This window comes from Patagioenas fasciata, chromosome 8 (assembly GCF_037038585.1).
Source record: "Patagioenas fasciata isolate bPatFas1 chromosome 8, bPatFas1.hap1, whole genome shotgun sequence".
Lineage (NCBI taxonomy): Eukaryota > Metazoa > Chordata > Aves > Columbiformes > Columbidae > Patagioenas > Patagioenas fasciata.
The window spans coordinates 37,210,128-37,231,815 of NC_092527.1; the positions used below are offsets into that span (position 1 = coordinate 37,210,128).

Consider the following 21,688-nt stretch of genomic DNA (forward strand, 5'->3'; position numbering starts at 1 on the left):
CGCCCCCAGCGCCGCCGTTTCCAGACACTTCCAGCCCCGCGCCTCCGCCCCCCCGCCCCGCGGCGGATAAAGCCGCCGGCCCGGCGCCCCCGCCCGCCATTGGGAACCCCGCACGGTACGGTCCCGGTCGCGGTCCCGGCCCGCCATGAGCGCCGCCGCGCAGTCCCCGCCGCCGCCGCAGATGGAGGGCAGCGCTGAGCCGCTGCCCCCCGGCTGGGAGATCAAGATCGACCCGCAGACGGGCTGGCCCTTCTTCGTGGATCACAACAGCCGCACTACCACCTGGAGCGACCCGCGGGTGCGGGCAGCGGCGCCGCAGGTACGGCGGGCGGGACCGTCCCGGCCCCGCGTCCCGGCTCGGTGTCCCGGCCCGGAGGGGCGCGGCGGGAGGGGGCGGCCCGGGGTGGGGGGGGATCGGGCGCTGCCCCCAGCGGATGGCAATGCAGTGAGGGCAGGAGCTGCCTTTTGTCTCTGACGCACTGCAGTCCCTTTTTTGTGCATTAAATCATTTGATACCTCGGCCCTGTAATGTTTATTTAAAGTTGGTTAAGTCCACCCGGCCTGCCAGGGAAGACGCGAACGTTGATTTATTTTGCAGCTGTGAGCAGCCCAAACAATGAGTGCCCTTAAAAAACAAGAAACTCAAACTACTTAAAAAGTTTTGCTTTCTTTTTTTTTTTTTTCCTGGTCACAAACTATCTCAGTAGCTGTCTGGTCTGGTTATGTTCTCAAGCATGCTCAGAGAAAAGCCCTATCTTAGTCCAAATATGTCCATGGAAGGAGAGGCGCGGAGGGGAGCGCGGTTGTGATTTTGTCGGGGCCCTCAGGCTTTCAGGTCAAACTTTCTCGGTTTGGGGGAATTCAGCCTTTTGACCCGCGCTGCTGTTTTCCCAGCGTAGGCAGAAAGTGCTGGAAACTTGAGCTGAACTAGAAGTTGTCTGGTGTGGAAAAGGATTCTCGCGGGGTTTTAATGCGAGCAGCATCGCTCCGTGCCGGCCCGGCTGGGCTTGGCCTGGGGTGCCCGCCGGGGCCGGCGCCGGGAGAGGCGGGGGCGGCTGGCAGGGGGCCCGGAGCTGCCTGTCGCTGGAAACGGGGACACGGGCCCGGGAGCCGGCGCGGGGAGCGGGACACGGGCCCGGGAGAACGGGACACGGGCCCGGGAGCCGGCGGGGTGAACGGGACACGGGCCCGGGAGCCGGCGGCTCCCCCTGCCCGGGCAGTGCGCGCCTCACCGCGCTCGGGGCCTGCAAGGGAAACGCTGCTGGGCGCCGCTTGAGCAGCACCCCCCAAATTGTGTGCTAAACATATAAAAAATTACACCGCTTGGGAGATACGTGCTGTCTTCCTCATGTATCCTCAGCATACTTGCTGTCTTCTACAATGTATCCGCGACATACTCGCTGCAGATTTTCTCCTGTAGCCTTACATAAAACGTGAGGATCAAAGCACTCAGTTAGTGTTATTATTTTAAGAACTTAATGTTGCTTAAAATAGTAATTGCCCAGTTCGTGAGTGCGGGCTGTGACTGAGGGATCGGTGTAGGAGCAGCCGGGTGTTGAAAGGGACGTTCTTGTCTCTGGCACCGCAACCAAATCCCGGAACCCACTGGAGCTGCATTCATAAAGTGTTTTAATGAATCATAATTGACAAAACGTATCCTTTAACCCCCTTTTCAACGGCTATTTAATTTGATCTATAAATAAACAACATGATTCTAGTAATAATACAAAGAGATCTTAAAAAAATGTGATTTGATAACATGAATGTTGAGACTGGCATAGGAAAAAGTGCTTTCTAACTCCGTTTTGGAGGCACCACCTTCTTGGTATAATGAGGCACCTGTTAACAGTGTTTGTTTTGGCAAAAACATAATAAATAGGATTTTTTTCATAACCATAAAACATACTTGAGAAGGGAAGTGGGCTGTTTACTCAAAGGCTTTTGTTACGGAAATACCGCTTGAACCCATTTGACAGGGAAGTCACATTTAAGCTACTTTTGATAATTGTGTGAAAACAGTCTGAAGTGCTTGGATGGATCAGTCCTCTGCCTGAGTGGGTGCCTGAAACAAATTTTCGGCCCTCTCTGATGTGAAATCTGTGGTAATGCAAAGTGCCTCCTCTGCTGCCAACTGGGAAGGGTTATTGCGGATGGAGAAAGTTGCACCTGCTTTTGAGTGGCTTTTGTGGGACGCACTTTTTTCCAAACGGGAAAATGTGTTGCTGCTCGGTATCAGCAGGAATGTGCTCATGCTTCGGGATCCCTCATTGAGAGAGAGGGAAATGCTTTCGGAGCTGAAAATAGAAAACGGGATTTTGGGGAGTTCCAGGCAGATGTTGCTCAATGAAAAAAGCCTCCAGTTTATGGAGGTAGAAGTGGTCAGTTGTCAGAGCCTTACTTTTAGAATATCTGCTGGAGTTAATGAACGGCTTCTGAAATCGTTGTTAATTGCCAGTATATTTCACACGGACAGGTACTATTTAACAAAAGAATCTCAGACCCAAGGAAAGTATTTTTAAAGTAATATTTTCTTGGTTAAACAATGCCAAAGAAGATGGATTGCCTACTGACATTAAATTTCAAATCTAGCAGTGATTTTTGAAGGCATTGGACTTTTCTTCTTTTTAACCTAAACAGGTCGGAAGGACAAAATGACAGATGTAGGCAGAAAGGGAGACTAGATATGAACAGCTTTCTGATTTCCCTCATTCTTGGTCTAGCTCGAATGAGAACTTGGGGATTTTAGGAGTGATCTGTGAACTGCAAAAGCTGAGTGCGTGTGTCAGACTTAATGCATCTTTCCAAGGATGATTATACAAAGAACAAACTTGTCGCTGCCTTTCACTGAATTCAGCCTGTGAAACTAATGATTTTTTTGATCACTTATATGATGGTCTTTACGTAACCCTTACAATGTACTTACCAATATTCTCTTTGAATATTTGTTCCATTTTGAAGAGACCTAGACAACAAAATGAGATATTACACAGTAAGTGGAGAACAAGCAGACTATGCTGACTGCAGGCAGCTGTACCAGATGTACCATCAGGTAAAAGAAGAAATGGCTCTTCTAAAATTTTAACCATGACAGAGCCATTTTAAATGGAAGGAACCAGACCTTGATTTTGCGTTTAACTATGTATTTTAGATCAACTCAGGTGCCTTTATTTTATTCTCTCATTCAGCCTGGCCTTTTTTCTACCCACATGAAGGATGTGTGTCCTTCCTCTGCATGTTTAGATCTGTTACTTGTTAGGAATCACTGCAGTATAAGGCTGGACTGGGAAGACCTTTTTGAGAAAGAACAACAAATCTCTTGCTGTGCTCCAGTGAGAAACCAGCCATGACTTTGCATATGACTGAAAAACATTAACGAGACCATCAAAACCTCTTGGTAGCCTAATGATTTTTTTCAAGTGTCTAATTTGTTGATAGTAAATAATTCAGAGTTCAAGGTACAATCAATATAATGAAGCATGTGTATGCATACTTCTATTAAAAAAGCCTTTACTAGCGATGTTTTCATGTGTTGACGTACGCTTGGCATACTTTCTGCACGACTGTCTTACAGTGTTAAATTATTTACTTGGTATTCCCCAAAGTGTTGATAAAATAGATTACATTTAAAGAAGAAAACAGAAAAAAGGCTTGTATAAGTGTATATTGATGCCCCCTCCATATGTTTCCACATCCAGTAAACCCAATGGGAAATACTGCAACTAAAAATAGAGGAAAGGAATTGACTGCGCTGAGCTTCCCTGAACTAATATCACAATGATCAATAGCTCACTAATGCCTTGGGTTTGAGATAAAAGCTGTACCAGCCAGCCACGAAGTCCGGGAGCAGTCATAAAAGTGATATAATTGGTCTAAACAAAGGAAGAAGCAGCCGTCTTACCCTGGTACTGATGGCTTTGGTGGTATTTGGGGAACAACTAACAGCACCTCAGCTTCCATTCGCACCCTTCCTGTTAGTTACTCCGTGACTGTTGCATCTCTTTTCTCTCTGCTTCCCCAAATAAGTCTTGAGTCACTCAATTCCCATCTCTTTAGCAGTGAACTTATTTTCGAGCACTGACTTCTCACATTCGGGTTGACTGAAAAATTCTTGGTAAACCAAATTACAAATTGCATTGAAAGTTGGATACGATCTCTCTGAAAGTCTGTGTCTTTTGCAGTGGTTCACATCTGTGGAAGGGAATGCAAGACTAGAGAACAACTTAGGTCTCTTGTACCTGCCGTGTTTTTTACATTACTTACGTGCATTCTGCCAGGTGTACAGTTCAATTGTCCCTTAACAAGTTAGTTATTGGTTTATATGATGTAAAACACCAGTAGGGGATTTTTGGAGGGTTGTGTACCGTCTTTGTTCACATCCCCTGAAGCTGCTTATTTAAAGCCTCCGCCTTGATAGAACATAGGGAGTTAATTTATGGGATATCAATCTGAAAACAAGGGGTGGACCAAATTAGAAATAAGAAAAAGAACACAGATGTGATGCTGGTAATAACATGGCGGTGTCTGGGCAGTCATGCAAGAGGAAAAGCAAGGAAGGTCTTCCATGGTTCTTTGTCTCCTGACACAGCGCATCTCTTATCTAAAGGAGGAAGAATACTTGTGCCAGGTGGCAGCGTTCTTAGCCAGAAATCACAGTTTTAACACCTACAACTTATACACAGGCAGGATGTTCCCATAATCACATGGCAAAAATAGAATTGTTCCCACTTGAGCTATGATAAGACAGGTAACGATCCAATACACTTCAGGGTATTTAGACAGTATCACTCTAGGTGAGCTCTGTCTCCCCTTTCTCTGTGGCAGATATGCCCCCTCTTCATGCCAAGTTAGATATGAAGTAGAAGAAATGGCTTGTTTGCACAAATTACATTATTTAATTACAGACAAAATGCTGTATCTTCAAATATGCTGCAGAAGCTGTTGGTTCGATTCTTGTTATTTTTTCCTTCTTGGTTTTTACAGGCAGGCAAATGAGACGTGGGGTGGTGAAGTGACTTGTCTAACATCACCCAGTAGGTCAGGTGGCGCAGAAGTGCGTTTTTATGGCTGATGGCAAAGCCTTATAATTGATAAAAAGGGTGCAGTGTAGCAAGTGTTTTTATAGTGTTGGAAAACTGCTGCTTAAGGAAGTGAACTCAGAAGACTGCTGTGTGCAACGTGAAGTTTAGATGAAAATGTAGACCCTGGCTATAACTTGCAGCATTCACAATTGACTCTTGAATTGTTAGCTACCTATTCTCCTTTTTATGGGGGGTGTTGTTCTGCTAATTCCTGAGGTTTGTGCTTTCTTCTGTGTTTCAAATTTCTGGCTGAGAGCTAAGAGCAGGAAAGCAACATGTTGACCACCTGGATCTTAGGTAAGCAGGCAGTGAACAGAAATAACTGAATCAGGTTTGTCATTCTCATCACTCTTGACAAGGAGATTTCTGTTAGCACTCTGCAGGGCTTTTCTTCAACCCCGTCCATTAAAGCTGATAGGATGCCAGCTCTCTCCTAAGAGCAACTGAACATGTTCAGTTTGGCCCATCGGACGCTCTCTGTGCGTGCACCAACTTCCACTCGTGGGCATAGAGGACAAGTGTCTTCATGTCTGCGCCAAAGCATTTGAGCTTAAGAAAGAATCATCTTAGTGATAAAAAGAACAGTTTTAGTTCCTGAAACAAGATTAGTGTGTAAGATAACCAACATGTTTGCTCCAGTAAGGCTCTCCATTGTGGAAAGTTGAGTATTGGATTTCTCCTTCAGTTTCTCATAGTGTTTGTTCTAGTGACGTCATTGCGCTCCATCAGAGCATACCTTAATGTAATACTTGTATAATACAACGTGGTAATTATAAGAGAGAACAAAAGGCCTGTTTGCCTACACATGTGTGTTAGGAAATAAAACTCAGCATTCAAAACGTAAAACATCAAACACAGCTTGGTGTATAAATGGGTTACGTGATGTGACGGACACGAAGTTCCACTGACACAGCTCATGCGACGGAGCTTATTCACGGTTTCCATCGGTCATTAGCTAATGATATCTTGCTCAAATGCCTATGTGCTCAGTCTATATATTTAAGTGCAAATTGTGAGTAAAAGAGTGAGAATGTAAAAAACTTCAGTGGCTGGAGCACAGTGGTAGGAAGCCCTGAGAGCAACTCACTTTCCACCTTCTCTCCTGTATATGTATGAAACCTACTTATGGTAATGTTGTGCTATTCATATGGTTAAACTCAAAGCACTGTTGAGAATTTTTTTAGAAATACTTGCATATACTGATTGCTGTTGGTAGCAAAGCCAGTGTAGTAGTGTTGATTTATCTGGTTTCTGCAATAGAAAAGGGAAAAAAAAAGTCTGGGCAAAAGTAAAATACAAGTGGATATGGAATCCAGTTCTAATGGTGAATGGTTTTGCCTTTCTGTGCCATAAAATGCTGTTTGTTTTTTTTTAATCAGAATTTCTACATCCTTAGGTTTGAATATTAGGTACTACTGACATGCCAGATTTCTGTGCAAAGAAAACTTAGCTGTATTTCTATCACTCCTTTTAGTTATCTTGTGTTCTGTTGTGACGGAACAGGATCATACTGCTCCCTTCTTCCTAAATATATAGGATCCAGGCTTGAAGTAATGGGAAGCATGCTCTCTAGTCAGCTTTTGTCAGATACTGCCATTTTCTCAGTCACTTGAGCAACCAGAATACTTATATTTGTGTGCTACTCTTTACAGCAGCAGCTTAAAAGTTCAGAACTGTACTGAAGTCAGCAAACCTTCTGTTTGTGTACAGAGAGTGATATTTAATCTTTTGGTAATGCTCTTAATATTTGTGTTGCTTTGCTATATAATACTTACAAAACAATTATAATTTTAATATTGACACTGCTGCTCTGTGAGAGCTACAGAGGTGCTACATGTGTGTATAATATTATACGTACGTGCTTTAGAGAACCCAACTCACTGTACTATAAATAATATCAGTACAGGTCAAGAAAAACGCAAGAATATGATGGCAGCAGAACTTGCTTTTTACCTTTTTCTGTAGAGCAGTATAAGAGGAATGAAAAATGTATTATGCAGCCAGTCTCAGAAGGGAGATTCCAAGTTTGATACAACTATTCAAGTAGTCTAGTGTGCATACAGAATATTCTGACAAATGTAATTCTATTGGTACAGCCATCTGGATGACTTCAGTGGCAATTTGCTGGTATCAGCAGTGACTGGATTTGCAGGTTTCTGTGTTTCGGTGTGGAATAACACTGGAGCAGTCACTGGGCACATTACACCGTTGTCCACACCAGACAGATGCCACAGCTGTGAATTTCTTTGCAAGGCTCCATTTTGCTGTCACTTTTTAAAGATTATTATTCCATTGGCACTCAGTGTCAGAACTCATTTAAAATCTGAGCAAAGTTTGAGGATTTTAGCATCCCTCCTGACTGTGCCCTTCCCGGGGGAAGCCAAAAGTAGGATGTGGGGGGTATGAAGTGTTTTTTTCCAGTTGCACAAGTGTGCTGGCTGCACCTTTATTTATCGTGGTGATGGCCTCACAACAGAAACGCGTGTCCTCGTCCCCAGAGGTGGGAGCGCTGGCACCTACTAAGAGGGTGGATTTGGTCTGAATTTCTGGTGTTGGTTCAGGCCACCCAAAGTGTGTAGGCCAGCACTGTTGTTGAAACTTCTGACCTGCTCCAGAGTTTGTTTTTTGCATCTTCGTGTTCCTCCTCCTTTTAGGGATTCTGTCCCTTAAATATAAAATGTGTGATCACAGCCAGGTTTCCTGCAGTGCTGATTGTCAATGCTACCTATGGGAAAATTAATCAATATTCTGTTGTGTATAATTACTTTCAATTTTAGTGTCAAAGAACTTGTTTCCTTGGATGAGGGCAGGAGAAATGGACTTCTGAGTTGGGCTCCTGTTTTTTATACTTAAACTGGGAAGGGTGATGGACTAAGGCTTATAATTCATTTATTGGTTGTATCTCTTTGTGCAAATTTGTGTTAAATGTGAACTGTGGGCTTTTTCAGATCAGATGTTTGTTAATATAATGAGCAAGAACTGTGTTTGATAGAAGGCAAGTGAAAACAAAAAATAGACATTTTTGGTCTCCTGGCTGGCTATCTGGTGAAACTTAGGAATGAAAATGTTCAGAGGGAAACCATGAATCTTCTCCATAGCATTACGACAGATATTTTTCAGAGCTCGATTCCATTTCTCTCTCCTTGCCTGTGTCCCCAGGCACAGTTGCGCTTCTCCTCACATCTTCCAGAACCTGTTTGTCCAGGCTGGAAACACAGGTCTCCCTTGCACACCTTGTGCGTGTCATGGACATAGGACTAGCAAACATCATAAACTGTTGATAGAGTTAAATATGAATTAAGTGTTGAAGAGAACAACGTGGATTAGGAAGGGCAGTTGTGGGAGCACCTTTCCTAAATCTCATCTCTGCCTCAGAGCTACTGGTGGTGGGAAAAAAAGGGACATTGCATTTGTTCCTCTGCTCCAATATGACTGCACTGGTAAGAGACACACACATACACAAGTCCTCTGTGGTTATTCCACCTGAATACAGGGTTAAAAAAACCCTGGTGCAAAGCAGCAGCTTGAAATGCTAACTTTCTGCGGGAGCAGTGTAGCTTTTTTGAAGCTGCCAGAATAAATGACAAATTATGAGAGTGTAGTTTGTGCTGTGGCTCTTAAAGAGGGGCTAGTGTTTCCACTAAAAAGAGTATTAAACTTGCCAAAAGTTTCACTTCAGATATAAACTGAATTGTTTGAAAAAGCAGTCGAACCTGATTTTTCTGTTTTCGGGCTGCTGTTTTTGTATTTCTTACCAAGCGGATTTCTCAGGTTGCTAAGATGGTTCAAAACAAGGGCAGCCTCAAGGGTCTGAAAATGAAGACAAGGGAGGGGAAGCCTGTGGTCAGACTCCTAGGAAGGGGTTCATGGAGCGTGGGCAGTGGGACACTGTCCGTATCGAAGCCTTGGCAAGGATTTGTCGCTGTGGTTGAAGGTTGAAGGGCTTTAATCCCAAGTGGAGCAGTTCAAAACATTGCAGAGCCCTAAAATGCCCAGAGACAGGAGCTGGCAATTGGGCATAGAATCATTTCGGTTGGAAGAGACCCTCAGGATCATCAAGTCCAACTCTAACGTAACCTAACTCGAGCACTAAACCATGTCCCCAAGAGCCTTGTCTAAAGGCCTAACCCCTCCAGGGATGGTGACTCCACCACTGCCCTGGGCAGCCTGTTCCAATGCCTGACAACCCTTTCCAGGAAGAATTTGTTCCTAATATCCAATCTAAACTTTCCTGGCACAACTTGAGGCCATTCCCTCTTGCTACTTGGGAGAAGAGACCAACCGCCTCCATGCTCCAGCCTCCTTGCAGATCAGTCACGTACCCAGGTGGAGTGGAGCGGAGTGGAGCATCCATGGCTGAGGATCCGTCTCACGTCAGGGCATCTGTAGGTGCTGTTCGGCCCACCCAGCTCCTAAACCCTTTCCAGCACCGACCCTTCCTGCAGCGGGTCTGACAGTGCTGGAAGTGAGTGAATCTCCTTTTTATAGCGGTGGGAGCCATGCCTGAGGTGGGGTGGCTGGCCGAGAGCTCTCAGGTTACACCGCTCCCTCGGTCAGGGAGACTGCGGAGCAGCTGGTGCGCGCCGGGCGCAGAAATGCCCGGAGTCAGCGCCGGGCGGCAAGGTGCTTCTTCCGACTGTCGAATCATCAGTTTCCCTCCCCGCCCGGCAGCCCGCGCGGCTCCGCTTGCCCGGCAGACATTTGGCTCTGACGCGGCCTCGCATTGTTGCTGGCTGAGCGCACCTCCAATTTATTTTCCAGCAGACGCAGTTCGCTGGCGTAACTGTACGTCCCTCGGGTCCTGGAGGGATGGCTGCCGGCAGAGCTGCGTTCAGGGCTGTGCTGGTAGAAGGTGAACTGGTCAGCGCTTGTGGGTCCTCGGGCTCCTGCAGCCCCTGGATGTTGAGCAGAGCCGTGTGCTTTCCTGGTAGGGTGAATTTAAAATGACTCTGTTGGTGGTGGATCCGGCGCAGACCTTGGCGTGAGATCGTCCTTGTTCTGCAGCTGGAAATGCCAACTTCGAATTACTGCTCTGCGCAGACTTTTTAAGCCTGGCTCGCCTCTCTGCTGCTTTCAGAATTTTTCCTTTGTGGAGGTTTTTTTTTTTTTTAAGGAATAAAAGGAAATGGAACATCAGGGCTCTGACTTTGAACTTGTTCCTTTCAGTACATATTATTTTATTAACTTGCCTAAATAATAGCCTTTATTCTCTGCAGTTTCATTGCTTGTAGGAATTCTGAGAAATTACTTTTTGAGGGGATACTTTCATATAGGAAGAACACTCAAAATCTGGTTGGTAAAGTAGTTAATTCTTGATAAATTAGAATATTAATATGTACAGAAGTGACATGAAATATTTTTGCAGCTTAAACACCTCTTTTAAAAATAGGGTTTCCAACACTTGCACCATATGTCCCCTTATTAAATTCTCCTCTTACTGAATAATGACATTACCCTCTGAATGACAGAGGTGCTTGTTATATGATCTGACTTAGAGATACATCTGGAACTTGGCCCTCGCAGGGCCTCAAAATAGAATGACCGATGCAGGAAGAACTTACTAGAGCACTTGCGAGGGCTCTTAGTACAAACTGCTTCCACCTTTGCCAGAGCTTTGACATTGTCCAGTGAGCGTATTCAGACAACACAGACATTTCTTTTATCTTGTTTTTCAGCCTTTTCCTCTTTATTGTACTATGCTGTCTTGCCTTCCCCTCTCTCTCAATATTTACTGAGCCAGATCCTCCCCTAGCTGAAAGTGAATACATTCTTCAGTACACAGCATCAGTCACTCTTTAAAGAGCCAGTGGGATGAACAATATCAACAAACATTGTGCTTCTGATGGGATTAGGCTTCCTTGAAAGCATCTTTTCAGATGTCATCTATGGCACGGGGTGGGTGGGTTCTGAGAGGTGCTGAGGAAATGTCTCTGGTCCCAGGGACACTTGTTTGAATTGGAAAAGCCCCATCTGAAGGGGGTGGGCTGGTGGCTAAATATGAGTAACGCATGCTAAATAGGAAATCCTGTTGTAATTAGGTATTTTAAATCCCAAATTGGCATTTATGAGAATAAGCAGATCATTAAGCTTCCTCTTTTCTCTGGCCTGCAGATCTGGGCTGTTAGCTCCTGCTGTTAGCTGCCCCCCGTGGACCCAAGAGGGTCTGAACTTGTGCAGAAGCTGATACTGCTTTTAGAACAGACCTTTAGGGCAGTTTTTTCTTACTAAATGCATTGAGCTGAGTTACCAGCAAGTGCTATGTGGTGTTTTTAACTCCTAGGAAGGCCAGTCATCAGCAAACGGTCCGTCTCCCAAGCAGCCAGCAGCAAGAGAAGGAAACATGGGATACCCCAAGCTCCGGGCTGGCTACATCCCCATCCCCGTCATCCACGAGGGCATCGACGGCAGGCAGCAGCACCCGTGCTTTGCTGCTCCGCAGCGATACAAGACAGAAGCTGTGCCCCCCACGGCGCAGGCACAGACACCTCCAAGGGGACCGGCGGAGGCTTCTCAACCAGATAAACAATGTGGACAGACAACGGCAGCTGCAGCAGCCCCAGCGCCGGCCACACACGGACCCGAGGTAACTTGTCAGTGTTGCTGGGGTGTGGTCTTTGCAGCATTTGTGACCTGAATGTCACACGGGTGGTTCATCCCTCAGAAAAGCCACACTTACCACAGGATTACATTTTCCCCAACACCCCCAAAGTATGAAAATGCGAAAGTGCACAGTCATGGCAGCATAAATGTGTAATGTTTTTCTAGCATCGCTCGCTTTCATTAGGGAATGATTCTGCAGAAGCAAATGCGTGTAAATGGCTTCTGTAAAAAGAGGAGCCTCTGAGCCCCGCAGGTCCTGCAGCAGGGCTGGGTTGTTTTGGGGCTTGTGCTGGTTCCCCGACAAGCGGAGGATACAGACAGGTCTCTTGTGTTCTGCACCATGAGTCAGAAGCTGAAGAGAACAAAGTGGGAGAGAAGAAAATAAAAGTGGTCAGTTAGCTAATAACTCAGGCTGGCTTAGAAGTTGTAGTGCTGTGATCTTTCCTTTCCAATTGAATGCTTTGGTTGTTGTAAGTGTATAGATTTACATATATACAGCTTTAAAATTGAATTGTAAAGTATTTTTGTCCCTCAGTGGCATGTTCAAATACTTCCAAACTATGAGCTTTAAAAAAAATACATAGTCACCCTGCTTGCTTTGTGTTTCAAAATGTAGGAATTTGGTTTGCCTGTTCCTAGACAATTAGCAGAATTGGTATTCTTGTAAATATGGAAATATCAACCTCATTTTTAGTCAAAGATGAGCAGGAAATTCAGCCTTCACCAAGCTGAAAATACATCACCAGGTCTGTAATTCTGCAGTGGTGGCTCTGAAACCTGTTTGGAGTCTGAACAATGTAATTAAAATTCTGTTAGCAGGTTTCTCAGCTGACTGGACTAACAATGCAGTGCCAGGACGAGAGGCTCAGCTTTTCCTTCTCCAACACTGTACAGTTGGGAATACGCTTTATTTTGTCCGCAGAGTGCCTTCAGGAGTATGTTTTCTGTGCCTCTCACTGAAGTCCTCTGAGATAACTACTGAGGACCTCAGAACTTGGTGTTACAAACTCAGGCAGCACATCAACTGAGCCTGTGATTCTGCCTTTAAACCCCCTGTTGACAAGGCCACCAGTAGTGGCAGTGATGGGTACCAGCATGTATTTATTTAAAGTCACTTTTTTGTGGGCAGCTGAGCCATTCACCAGCACCAGAAAGAGAGGTCTTGCTCCCCTTCCTTGCCTGCACTTCTCTTGCCTCTGTCCTGCTCCAGTCTGACCTGACCTTTCACTGGGCTGTGTAATTATTTCCTCATGGATTTGCTGGTTTTTTTATCTCTTTCTTAGTGAAACTGGTGAGAGAATAGCCTGATAACTGCTGGAGTTGGTGCAAAGTCAGTGAGGGGATGGATTGGCATAGCAGGAGGAGGGAGGGAGCTGTGAGCAGATAATCTGCCTGTCCCCAAACTGCAGCCCCACAACCAGGTCTAAGCTGGTGCAGCTCTTGATGCTGGTGACAAGGGGCCGAGGTGCTGGCAGGTCTTAGGAGGGTAAAAGGGAGCATTAGCCATATGTGCATTGCCACAGCCTGCTACCAAATACCATGCTTTAAAAAAAGCCAATATCTGTTAGTCTGACCTGGATCAGAAGTCTAAATGTTGTGTGCCTCTGTTAGGGGGTTGTTTTTGTCTCCAGCATATAATTTGTTTGCTTAACTTTAGTTTGCCTCAAATTTAACAGGTTTAGACAGGAACAGCCATGCAAAAGCAGCAAACATTCTGACTGGGCATCCACTCCCTGCTCATTTGAGGGCTGGGAATGCTGTAACTCAAGTTTCTACTTGCTATAATGATGCTCTCTCACAACTTCTGTGGTTTGTCTGGTGAGGCCCTTGGCCAAAAAAACAAGGAAGTGGATCCTTTGCTGGAAACATGAGCCCAGTTTCTAGGTCCATCTCCTCTTTTTCTCTTTGGAAATGGAAAAGTACTGTGAGCACAAAACTGTTAACATTTAATAATGGGTTTTGTTTTCATGGCAGCCTCAATCTCCTGGAGCTTCTGATTCTCCAACGGTTTCCCCCCAGCCCTCTGGCAGACCCAACGCAGGAAGCCATCAGCTTCCTCGTGGTTATATTCCAATTCCCGTGATCCACGAAAACATCCAGCGGCAACCAACGCAAGTCTACCATCAGGCACAGAAAACACACTACCCGGCCCAGCAGAGCGAATACCAAGCCCACCAGCCCGTGTTTCACAAAATCCAACCGGACGAGCGGGAGCCCAAGCCCATGCGAGCGCAGTCCCCGTTCAGAGTGGCTCAGAGGGGCTCGTCGAGCCGCGAAAGTTCACCGGCCAGAGTCACCACCCAGATCCAGCCCCCGGCTCCCATCAGGGTGCAGACAGTTGTGGACAGACCCCAGGTATGTAGAACAGGGAAGGGAATGACCCGCCAGGTATTTCGTGTGGCTAGAGCTGAAGACTTGGCTCATGCTACCATGAAAGCATGTAGAGCCGTCTCCATTTCTGTATTTAAACAAATTGGGAGATACTGAGGCAATTTACTAGCATCAAGCTGCCTTTCCACCTGTCAGGATTGTGGAGTCATTGGATCACTGGAATGTGATTTAACACACAATTTGATTTTCCTCTTGTCAGAATGTAATTTGGTGTAATTACACTGAGGTCACTGATGTTGCATTATGTTTGTGAGAAGCAAATCAGATCTGTGGGATTTGTGGCATCTATGTAAATAGACCTCATTGATGTCTCAGAACCATTTAGGATGGCATCAGATGCACAAAGGAATTTTAGTTATGAAGAAAGAGGATCAGCAAAATCTAGTTTTGCAGCTTTTATTCTTCCAGAACTTGCTGATAGAACATATTGGTCTTTGAACATTTCTTCCATGTTAAAATTCTTAACAGTTAAAGACTACTGGGAACTTGATAACTGTGAGTCTGTAGAAGGGGTTATGTATAAAAACAAGCTTTGATTTCCTCTGTGGAGAGATTCCACATTGAAAATGACAGGAGCAGAATTAGATTAATATTTTTGAAAACAAGTGCTAGGACAAAATAATGAAGCCTTCAGATTTAATGGTATATTTTAGGTTATAATGCTGATTTATTTTGACAGGTGAGAATTTGAGGTCCCTAATCAAATTTTAGATGTAATGGGTAAAGCTGTAACAGATTGTCAGTGCAGGCCATTATTTGCTTTAAATATAAATATAGATATTTTGCTTCAGCCATCTAAATGCATGAGAGCTGGATCTCAGTACCATTCCAAGATCACTGTATATGTGTAGAAATAAGTGAAGGGGTAGCAGGGAAAGGAAAATACAGATCTCATGAATTCCAGGTATCTGGTAAGATTTCAAAACTAATCTCGATATCAAGAGATTTTGGATTTGACATCTTAGATCTATGGTAGTCCCAGGGTTTGTCTCTAACTGCTACAGTGTGATAAGATTGACTTAGTAGCCTCTGCATGTAAATGCTCTAAAGGTAAAAACAGGAAAAATAAACACTAGTGAAAAAGGGAATGTCCCGAAAACAAGAAGGGGATGAGAATGGCCCAAAATGTGATTAAAACTCAAAGTAGTGAGCTTTTCCAGGAACAGCAGCTCTCAGTGACACACTGAGGATGGAATATTGACAGTGCTGCAGTGAGCTGCACCAGATCTTACTGACTTGGATCAGTGAGGGTTTTGCTCTGAGTTCCTCTCTTGTAAAACTGCTTGTAGGGCTGGTTTTAGTGAGCATGGGTAGGATTTGGTGGGTTGAAGTTTAATGTCTTTGAGAGTCGACTGGTGCTTGTAATTTGCAATAGCTTGAAAACAAGAACGGACCTCCTCAGCTCAGTGGTTTTTATTTTAAACTAGTACAATTCAGCGATGCACAGGAAAGAATAATCATCTGGTTTGTGTGCAGAGAACTGGTTGTTAGTTGGGTTACTTGTTCTTTAAAAGGAAATGAGCATTGTTCATTGTATCTCAACACACATTTGCCTTGCTCACCAGGTTTCTCAGCAACAAGTCCCACCTCAAGAGCCACCAAGACCATCCCCACCTCCTGAAATCAAACCTGAAAACAAGGCAGTCCCACCACCGGCAAATGAGGCCCCATCATCGTATATCCCAATTCAGGTCACCCACCAAGAACCAGATACTAAACTGCCACCCCAGAAGCCTCCAGCCGCAGCAGAGAAAGCTGATAAAAAGGTTCCCTGCCCAGCTAAGATTGTTCCCCCACAGGAAAAGCCTCCGCCTGAAGAAGTGGCGACACCGAAGACAGTGGAAACAGGAGAACCTCAAAAGCATCCTGGTGTTTTGAAAGTGGAGGCAATTCTGGAGAAAGTACAAATGCTCGAGCAGGCAGTCGACTCTTTTGAAGGCAAGAAAACTGACAAAAAATACTTGATGATTGAAGAGTATTTGACCAAAGAGTTGCTAGCCCTAGACTCAGTGGACCCTGAGGGCCGCCCGGATGTGCGCCAGGCCAGGAGAGATGGTGTAAGGAAGGTCCAGAACATTTTGGAAAGACTTGAACAGAAAGCAGAAGATGTCCCAGAACCAGTTCAGGTTGATGGACTTCAGCCAAATTTGCCAGAGCCTAAACCACCACAGGAGATCATGGAGATCGAACCTGTGGTAGTCAAGAGCAAGGGAGATACCACTAATAAAGATGCTAAAGAGGAAATCAAAATGGAAAGACATCAGCCTGAAACTAAGGAAGAAGTGTTTACCAATCTCACCACCACGACAAACACATCTAATAATCCAACTGAACCGTAGCCCCATGCTGAAATTAAAATCTCTCAGACTGTATAACTTAAAGTGTGGTTAAGTGAGTTTTAAGTTGCATGCATTTCCAGAGCTCTTTTCAATTGGTTTTTAATCAACATAGCAGCTTGGGACACAGTAAACACTTTGTGGGGGAAGGAGGGAGCTAGAAAGAAAGTAATGCATTTATCCTTTATTCTTACACTATGTAAAAGACACGTTTCAAAACAAACCCTGTATATTAATCACTTTTAGATCAGCTGAGCAGAAAAACAAAAAGGCAACTACTTCAGGGTTACTATTGATGCGTGTTGTTTAGGATGTATTCTTTGGCAGGTGATTTTTGTAAAATCAGTGGCCTGCATTGTCAGAATACCAGTCCTTCTACAAGTGTAGCCACTCTTAACAGTAATGTTTTTATTTTTAATGTTCACAGTTGGGCACTTTAAGTAATGATGGATAGAAAATGTGTAAGAAACTGTAAGGATATTTATATGTGTGCAGGACTTCTATGCTATACTTTAAGAGGGAAATAAAATAATATAGAAGCCTAATTTAGTCTTGTGATTTTATGGAAATGTAATGGCAGTAATTGGTTTCAAATACACTTTTCTAACCTGAGATTTCTTTTAGTTACACCGCTGTAGTTGAAGTCTGACAGCTGATTTCTCATCAAAACCAAAATGTGCCTTTCTCCATTCACTCGCTCCCTTTGAATGTCATTGCTGTATCACACTTGTGATTAAGGAAATAATTTGGCTTAGCATTTTTTTGTTCTTTCTCCTTCTACCCTGGGAGCCACCATTTAACAGAAGTGTTTATAAAATTAAGAGATCTGTTTCTGCTGCTGTTGTCTTACAGAAATTTACAGCATCTTGTTCTGTGAAGTCATTAGCCTTTTATTAGCAAGTGCTTCTGAGTTTCCAGACAAACACACTTTGTATTCATAGAGCAAATATGATTAAGAGGTAGTCCTCTTGTTTTATGAACAGTTTAAGCAATACTTCATGGTTGTTCTAAGTGAGTTAGCAACTTACACTTAAGCAAGGCGCATAAAACACAACTACATCTGTGTAAAATGAAAGCAGCAGAGTCAGACCAGTGCGGAACGAGTGCAAAGGAGGAAGGAGTCTTGACCAAACTCAACAAGTTACCTTTACCTTGCATTTGTAAAACAATTCTTTTTCACCTGACAGCCTATGGGGAAAAGTTTAATATAGCTGCTCAAGGCAATTGATTGCTTATTGAATTAATAATACTCTGAGTCATGAGATTAGATTGGAGATCAGGTTTAGACCCACCTGAAAACCTGGTTTTAGGAGGCAAGTTGAGAGTGGTCATCTAGAACTGTCACTCTTTATTTAAAAAGCCCAATATGGTATGTAATTTTTAATGCAACAAATGTTTTAAAAATAACAATTGGCCTGTGAACTGTCTGCTTAGTTGTAGGTAGAAGGTTGATGCTGCTTTTAGTTTCATTTTGATGGTCAACACCACCCTGTAAGGATGCACAATGTCTTATAACTATTTGAATACTGCAGCTCTTGGAGCAGCATTGTGGGCATTCCAGCAGAAGAGGTGTGAAAGTTAATCTGCCTGCATAATTCTTGGATGAACTCACTTCAGTGACATTTCTCCTGCAGGATTACATTTCAGTTGAGGACACATGTTATGACATCACAGAACAAAAATACTTAAAATTGAGGAAAATCAGCTATGGCTTCTTAAAACTGAGCTATAAGCAAGGTCTGTGGGACGCATGAGGCCCCGTCTCTTTCTCATTTTTCTTAGTAGCCCACTAAAGTAATTTGAATCAAAACCACCTCCTTAGCTGAGATGGCAATGTGGAAATTCAGATTACAGTCATAAAAACATGGTATTTACAGGAAGCTAAACAGGTGCTATCCTTTTAAAACATGTCATCCACTCCTAATGGAGCCTGATTCATGTTCTACTATTCAATATTTGTCAGAGTAGGTGGAGTAAAATTTAATTACAAGTTGCGAGGTTTTAAGAAGCAAAGCTAGGGGTAAAGTTATATTCTGCTAAGCAGTACTTTAAAAGTTGATTATTAAAGTCAGTGATACTACTGCAGAATTGGGTACCACTCGAAGCAAGGTTTCATGATCTGGCCTAATAAGGGAAAGTACATTTGGCTGCCCTGGAGCTGCCTGGCTGGAAGACGGTTGCTCTGAGTCATAGTCTCTCTTTGTTTCCTCTCTTGCTCAAGATTAAACTACACCCAGTCCAGCATATATGTCTTCACACATCAGCGTAGCTACATGTTCTTCATATGGGCTAGGAGGAGTGACTAGCAAAGGAGGAAGGAGATGAAGATGCCCACTTGTTGCCTATAAGCTTCTGACCTTTGCAGAGCCTGCTTGCTTCCTCGCATTGGTGCCAATGATGTGGGCAGCTGGCAGCGGAGAGGAAAAAGGTTCTTCATTAAGTTGCATTTCTGCAGTGTGGTACAAGCTGGTCTGTGGCTTGAACCTGAGCTGGGGAAACTGGGCTTTGAAACTCAACTAGAAAGTGATTAGGGTTTTAATACTAGGGATAAGAATGACATTATGTTGCATTACTGTTCAAATACTGCCATGTGCAACAAATGGCCAGTGCGCTGTGGGATACAAGGTGTTCAAATAATATATACTGCATTTGGAGCAGCCATTTAAAAAAAAATCACAAAGGTTTTCAATAAGAATAAAAAAAGCTGCCTGTTATGCATTTTGATTCTATGTCAAAGCATTTAATTTATTCAAGAAGCAAATAATCCTCAAGACAGTGAAAGACACTGTTTCAACTAATCTAAAAGTAGCAAGAGGGATATGAAAAGCCTGCACACAGAATCACAGTAAAAGCTTAGGCTATTTTCTGATTGCACTATCTTGTCCAGCGAGTGATGTTTTAAATGCCAGTAGTGGTCTCTATATTTAAACTATCACAGCAGTGAGGCATTGTGTTTCCTATAAATATAGCATTTTGACTATTTACACATGGCCAAATGATACCATACCCTGCGCAAGGGGCAGCAGATAGTGACATTGCCCCCAAGAGCATGCTGAGATACAATTGGGTCGCTCTCTGGTGTCCCATTCCTACCGTTCTCCAGTGGGAGGTACAAGCCCCTGTATCAGGGATGTGCTTTACTTCCAACTTTGTTAGCTCAGCTGTGTTTGCAGGCAAGTTGGGGATGGAAAGGAGAGGAGTACGAGTGAAACTCAGCCCAGAAGGCAGGGAAGCAACACGGCACAGTTTGGAGGGGCAGGTCACTCCCCTGCACTCCAGCAGCAATGTCGGCCAGCCCAGGAAAGCCCTCGTCTCAGTGTCACTATTCTCAGAATATCATGTGGCACTTTAAAAAATTGTAGTCGAAATAATAATAATAATAATAATAATAATAATAATAATAATAATAATAATAATAATAATAATAATGAAGCTGCTGGTGGCTGGCATATAGCTGCTGAAGAGGATAGAGATTAATCACGGTATGCTTATGAGAAGACTTTATTTGCTGGGTTTTTAATCTGTCTCCTTAGAAGTGCACGTATTGATCTTTTTAAATATGCAAGTAACCAAATAAAAGACATTACTGCATCGTGAACTTAAATAAGACGTACACAAACATGAGGGTAAAATGGGTTTAGACTAAAGGAGTAGTTAGGGGCAGGAACTTCAGTGCTTTTGGTCCTGTTGTGTCCAAGTACTGAAGTGTGGGTGTCTTAAGAAAGTGAAATCTAAATCGTTAGCTGTAAACGTTTAATATCAGATCAATCTCTGGTTTTGCTACAAAAGCTAATATTGATCAGTAACACAGTTTTTCTGACAGACAAATCCAGACCTATTGGGCCACTTGGGTAAAGGAGGCTTTTAGAAAAAGCTAATCTGAGCTCTGTAGAATACAGGTTGTAGAATACAGGATGTAGAATACAGGTCGAAGCCATAAGTTAACCATACAACAAATGATTTCCTGGAGCATTAACATAAATATTAGGACTCAAAATCCAAAATGTGCTGGATATATATAGTATTGTCATTAATGAAATATTGACACAAACATTTTAGCAATAGATAAAACAATCTTATTGGCACTTTCATCTTCTATTGATGTGACTTAGGAGGATCTCATAATAGTACACAGGAGATCCAAATGAATGAGTCTGTTTAAACTCTTTTTCTCCTAAGACACAGCATTTACTTAAGGATAAATGGATGACACTAGGACACATTAGCACTGCAGCACAAAGAGCCTTTTGTACTGGATAATTTGGATTTCCCAGCTCTACACAAACAACACACAGTATTGTATACGGTATCAGTCTACAGTCCCATGAACGACGGTGCGAATGTGAACAGTCTGTCCGCTCTTTGTAATGCTAGATATTAATACAAATGTAATCGTATGCCAGCCAATGTAATCCACAGCAAGAGTTATTTTAAGATGGGCAAGAAGCTGGTTACAAAGCAGTGGAATGTACCGATTCCCAATCAAACACCTTTCCAGAATTCATAAATGGGCAACTTTAAAACATAAAGAGTGCAAAAATTAGAGGCTAGTTCAGTAGTTGCCTACCAGAATTTTTATTGCTGTCTCCAGAAGCTGGGAATCTGCACAGATGGAAGGAAGAGGTCCAGCCTTCGGTATCCATAGGCTCCTGCACCAGCAAACTGCATGGCAAGCAGAAGTTAAACTTCAGTTTATAGAAAGGAAAGTGCATTTACCATGCATATTTCAGAAAATAATGCTGAAGGGCACCGATCTGTAAAGACACACTTCACCTTTCAGAATTAAAACATTGAATACGGAGTTCTTTATCTCTGGTCCTTTACATTTGACATCTATCCAAGGCCTGTGCAGTATTCTGTGACGTGTTCCACAACAAAGAAATCACTATCAGAATTTTCACTAATTGATAACATTGTTGGAAGTCTTGATAAAAAGGCTGGAGACTGAACGACCTGAAAATTAGCAGCTTCTCTTAATGAGAAAGGTACCTTTTCTAGGAAAGAGGTGAGCAGGTAAGAAAATGTAACAAACTTCCAAGTGTTGCTACTCCCATTGCATCGCCTCAGTGGATAGAGCATCTGCCTGCAGGGCCTTCACAAATATAAAATGATTTTTTTTTTTTTAAATGGGGGGTTATTTTACTTTTAAAACAGTAACAGAATTTAGCAAGAAAGGGGTACTGAACTTTGCCTGGCTTCACTGGCTTCTGTGGCACCTGACAGTGAACAGATTAGATCTGCAAAATTATCTACATGGATTACTTGAAACCCTGATTTATTGCT

General features: G+C 43.5%; 1 protein-coding gene across 1 annotated transcript; it reads left to right on the forward strand.

The window, feature by feature from the left end:
• Window positions 1-89: 89 nt before the first annotated feature.
• BAG3 (BAG cochaperone 3) lies at window positions 90-16,950 on the forward strand. Its single transcript, XM_065843874.2, has 4 exons — window positions 90-319; window positions 11,359-11,661; window positions 13,653-14,033; window positions 15,635-16,950. Exons 1-4 carry the CDS (start codon window positions 146-148, stop codon window positions 16,406-16,408), a joined length of 1,632 nt encoding a protein of 543 aa, XP_065699946.1. The 5' UTR covers window positions 90-145; the 3' UTR covers window positions 16,409-16,950.
• The last annotated feature ends 4,738 nt before the right edge of the window (window positions 16,951-21,688 follow it).

Excerpts from the sequence above, each read along its gene's own strand:
- BAG3 (XM_065843874.2), top strand. The coding sequence starts at position 146 with ATGAGCGCCGCCGCGCAGTCCCCGCCGCCGCCGCAGATGGAGGGCAGC. Across the intron at positions 320-11,358 it reads TGCGGGCAGCGGCGCCGCAG|GAAGGCCAGTCATCAGCAAA; the intron begins GTACGGCGGGCG and ends TTTAACTCCTAG. Across the intron at positions 14,034-15,634 it reads CAGTTGTGGACAGACCCCAG|GTTTCTCAGCAACAAGTCCC; the intron begins GTATGTAGAACA and ends CTTGCTCACCAG.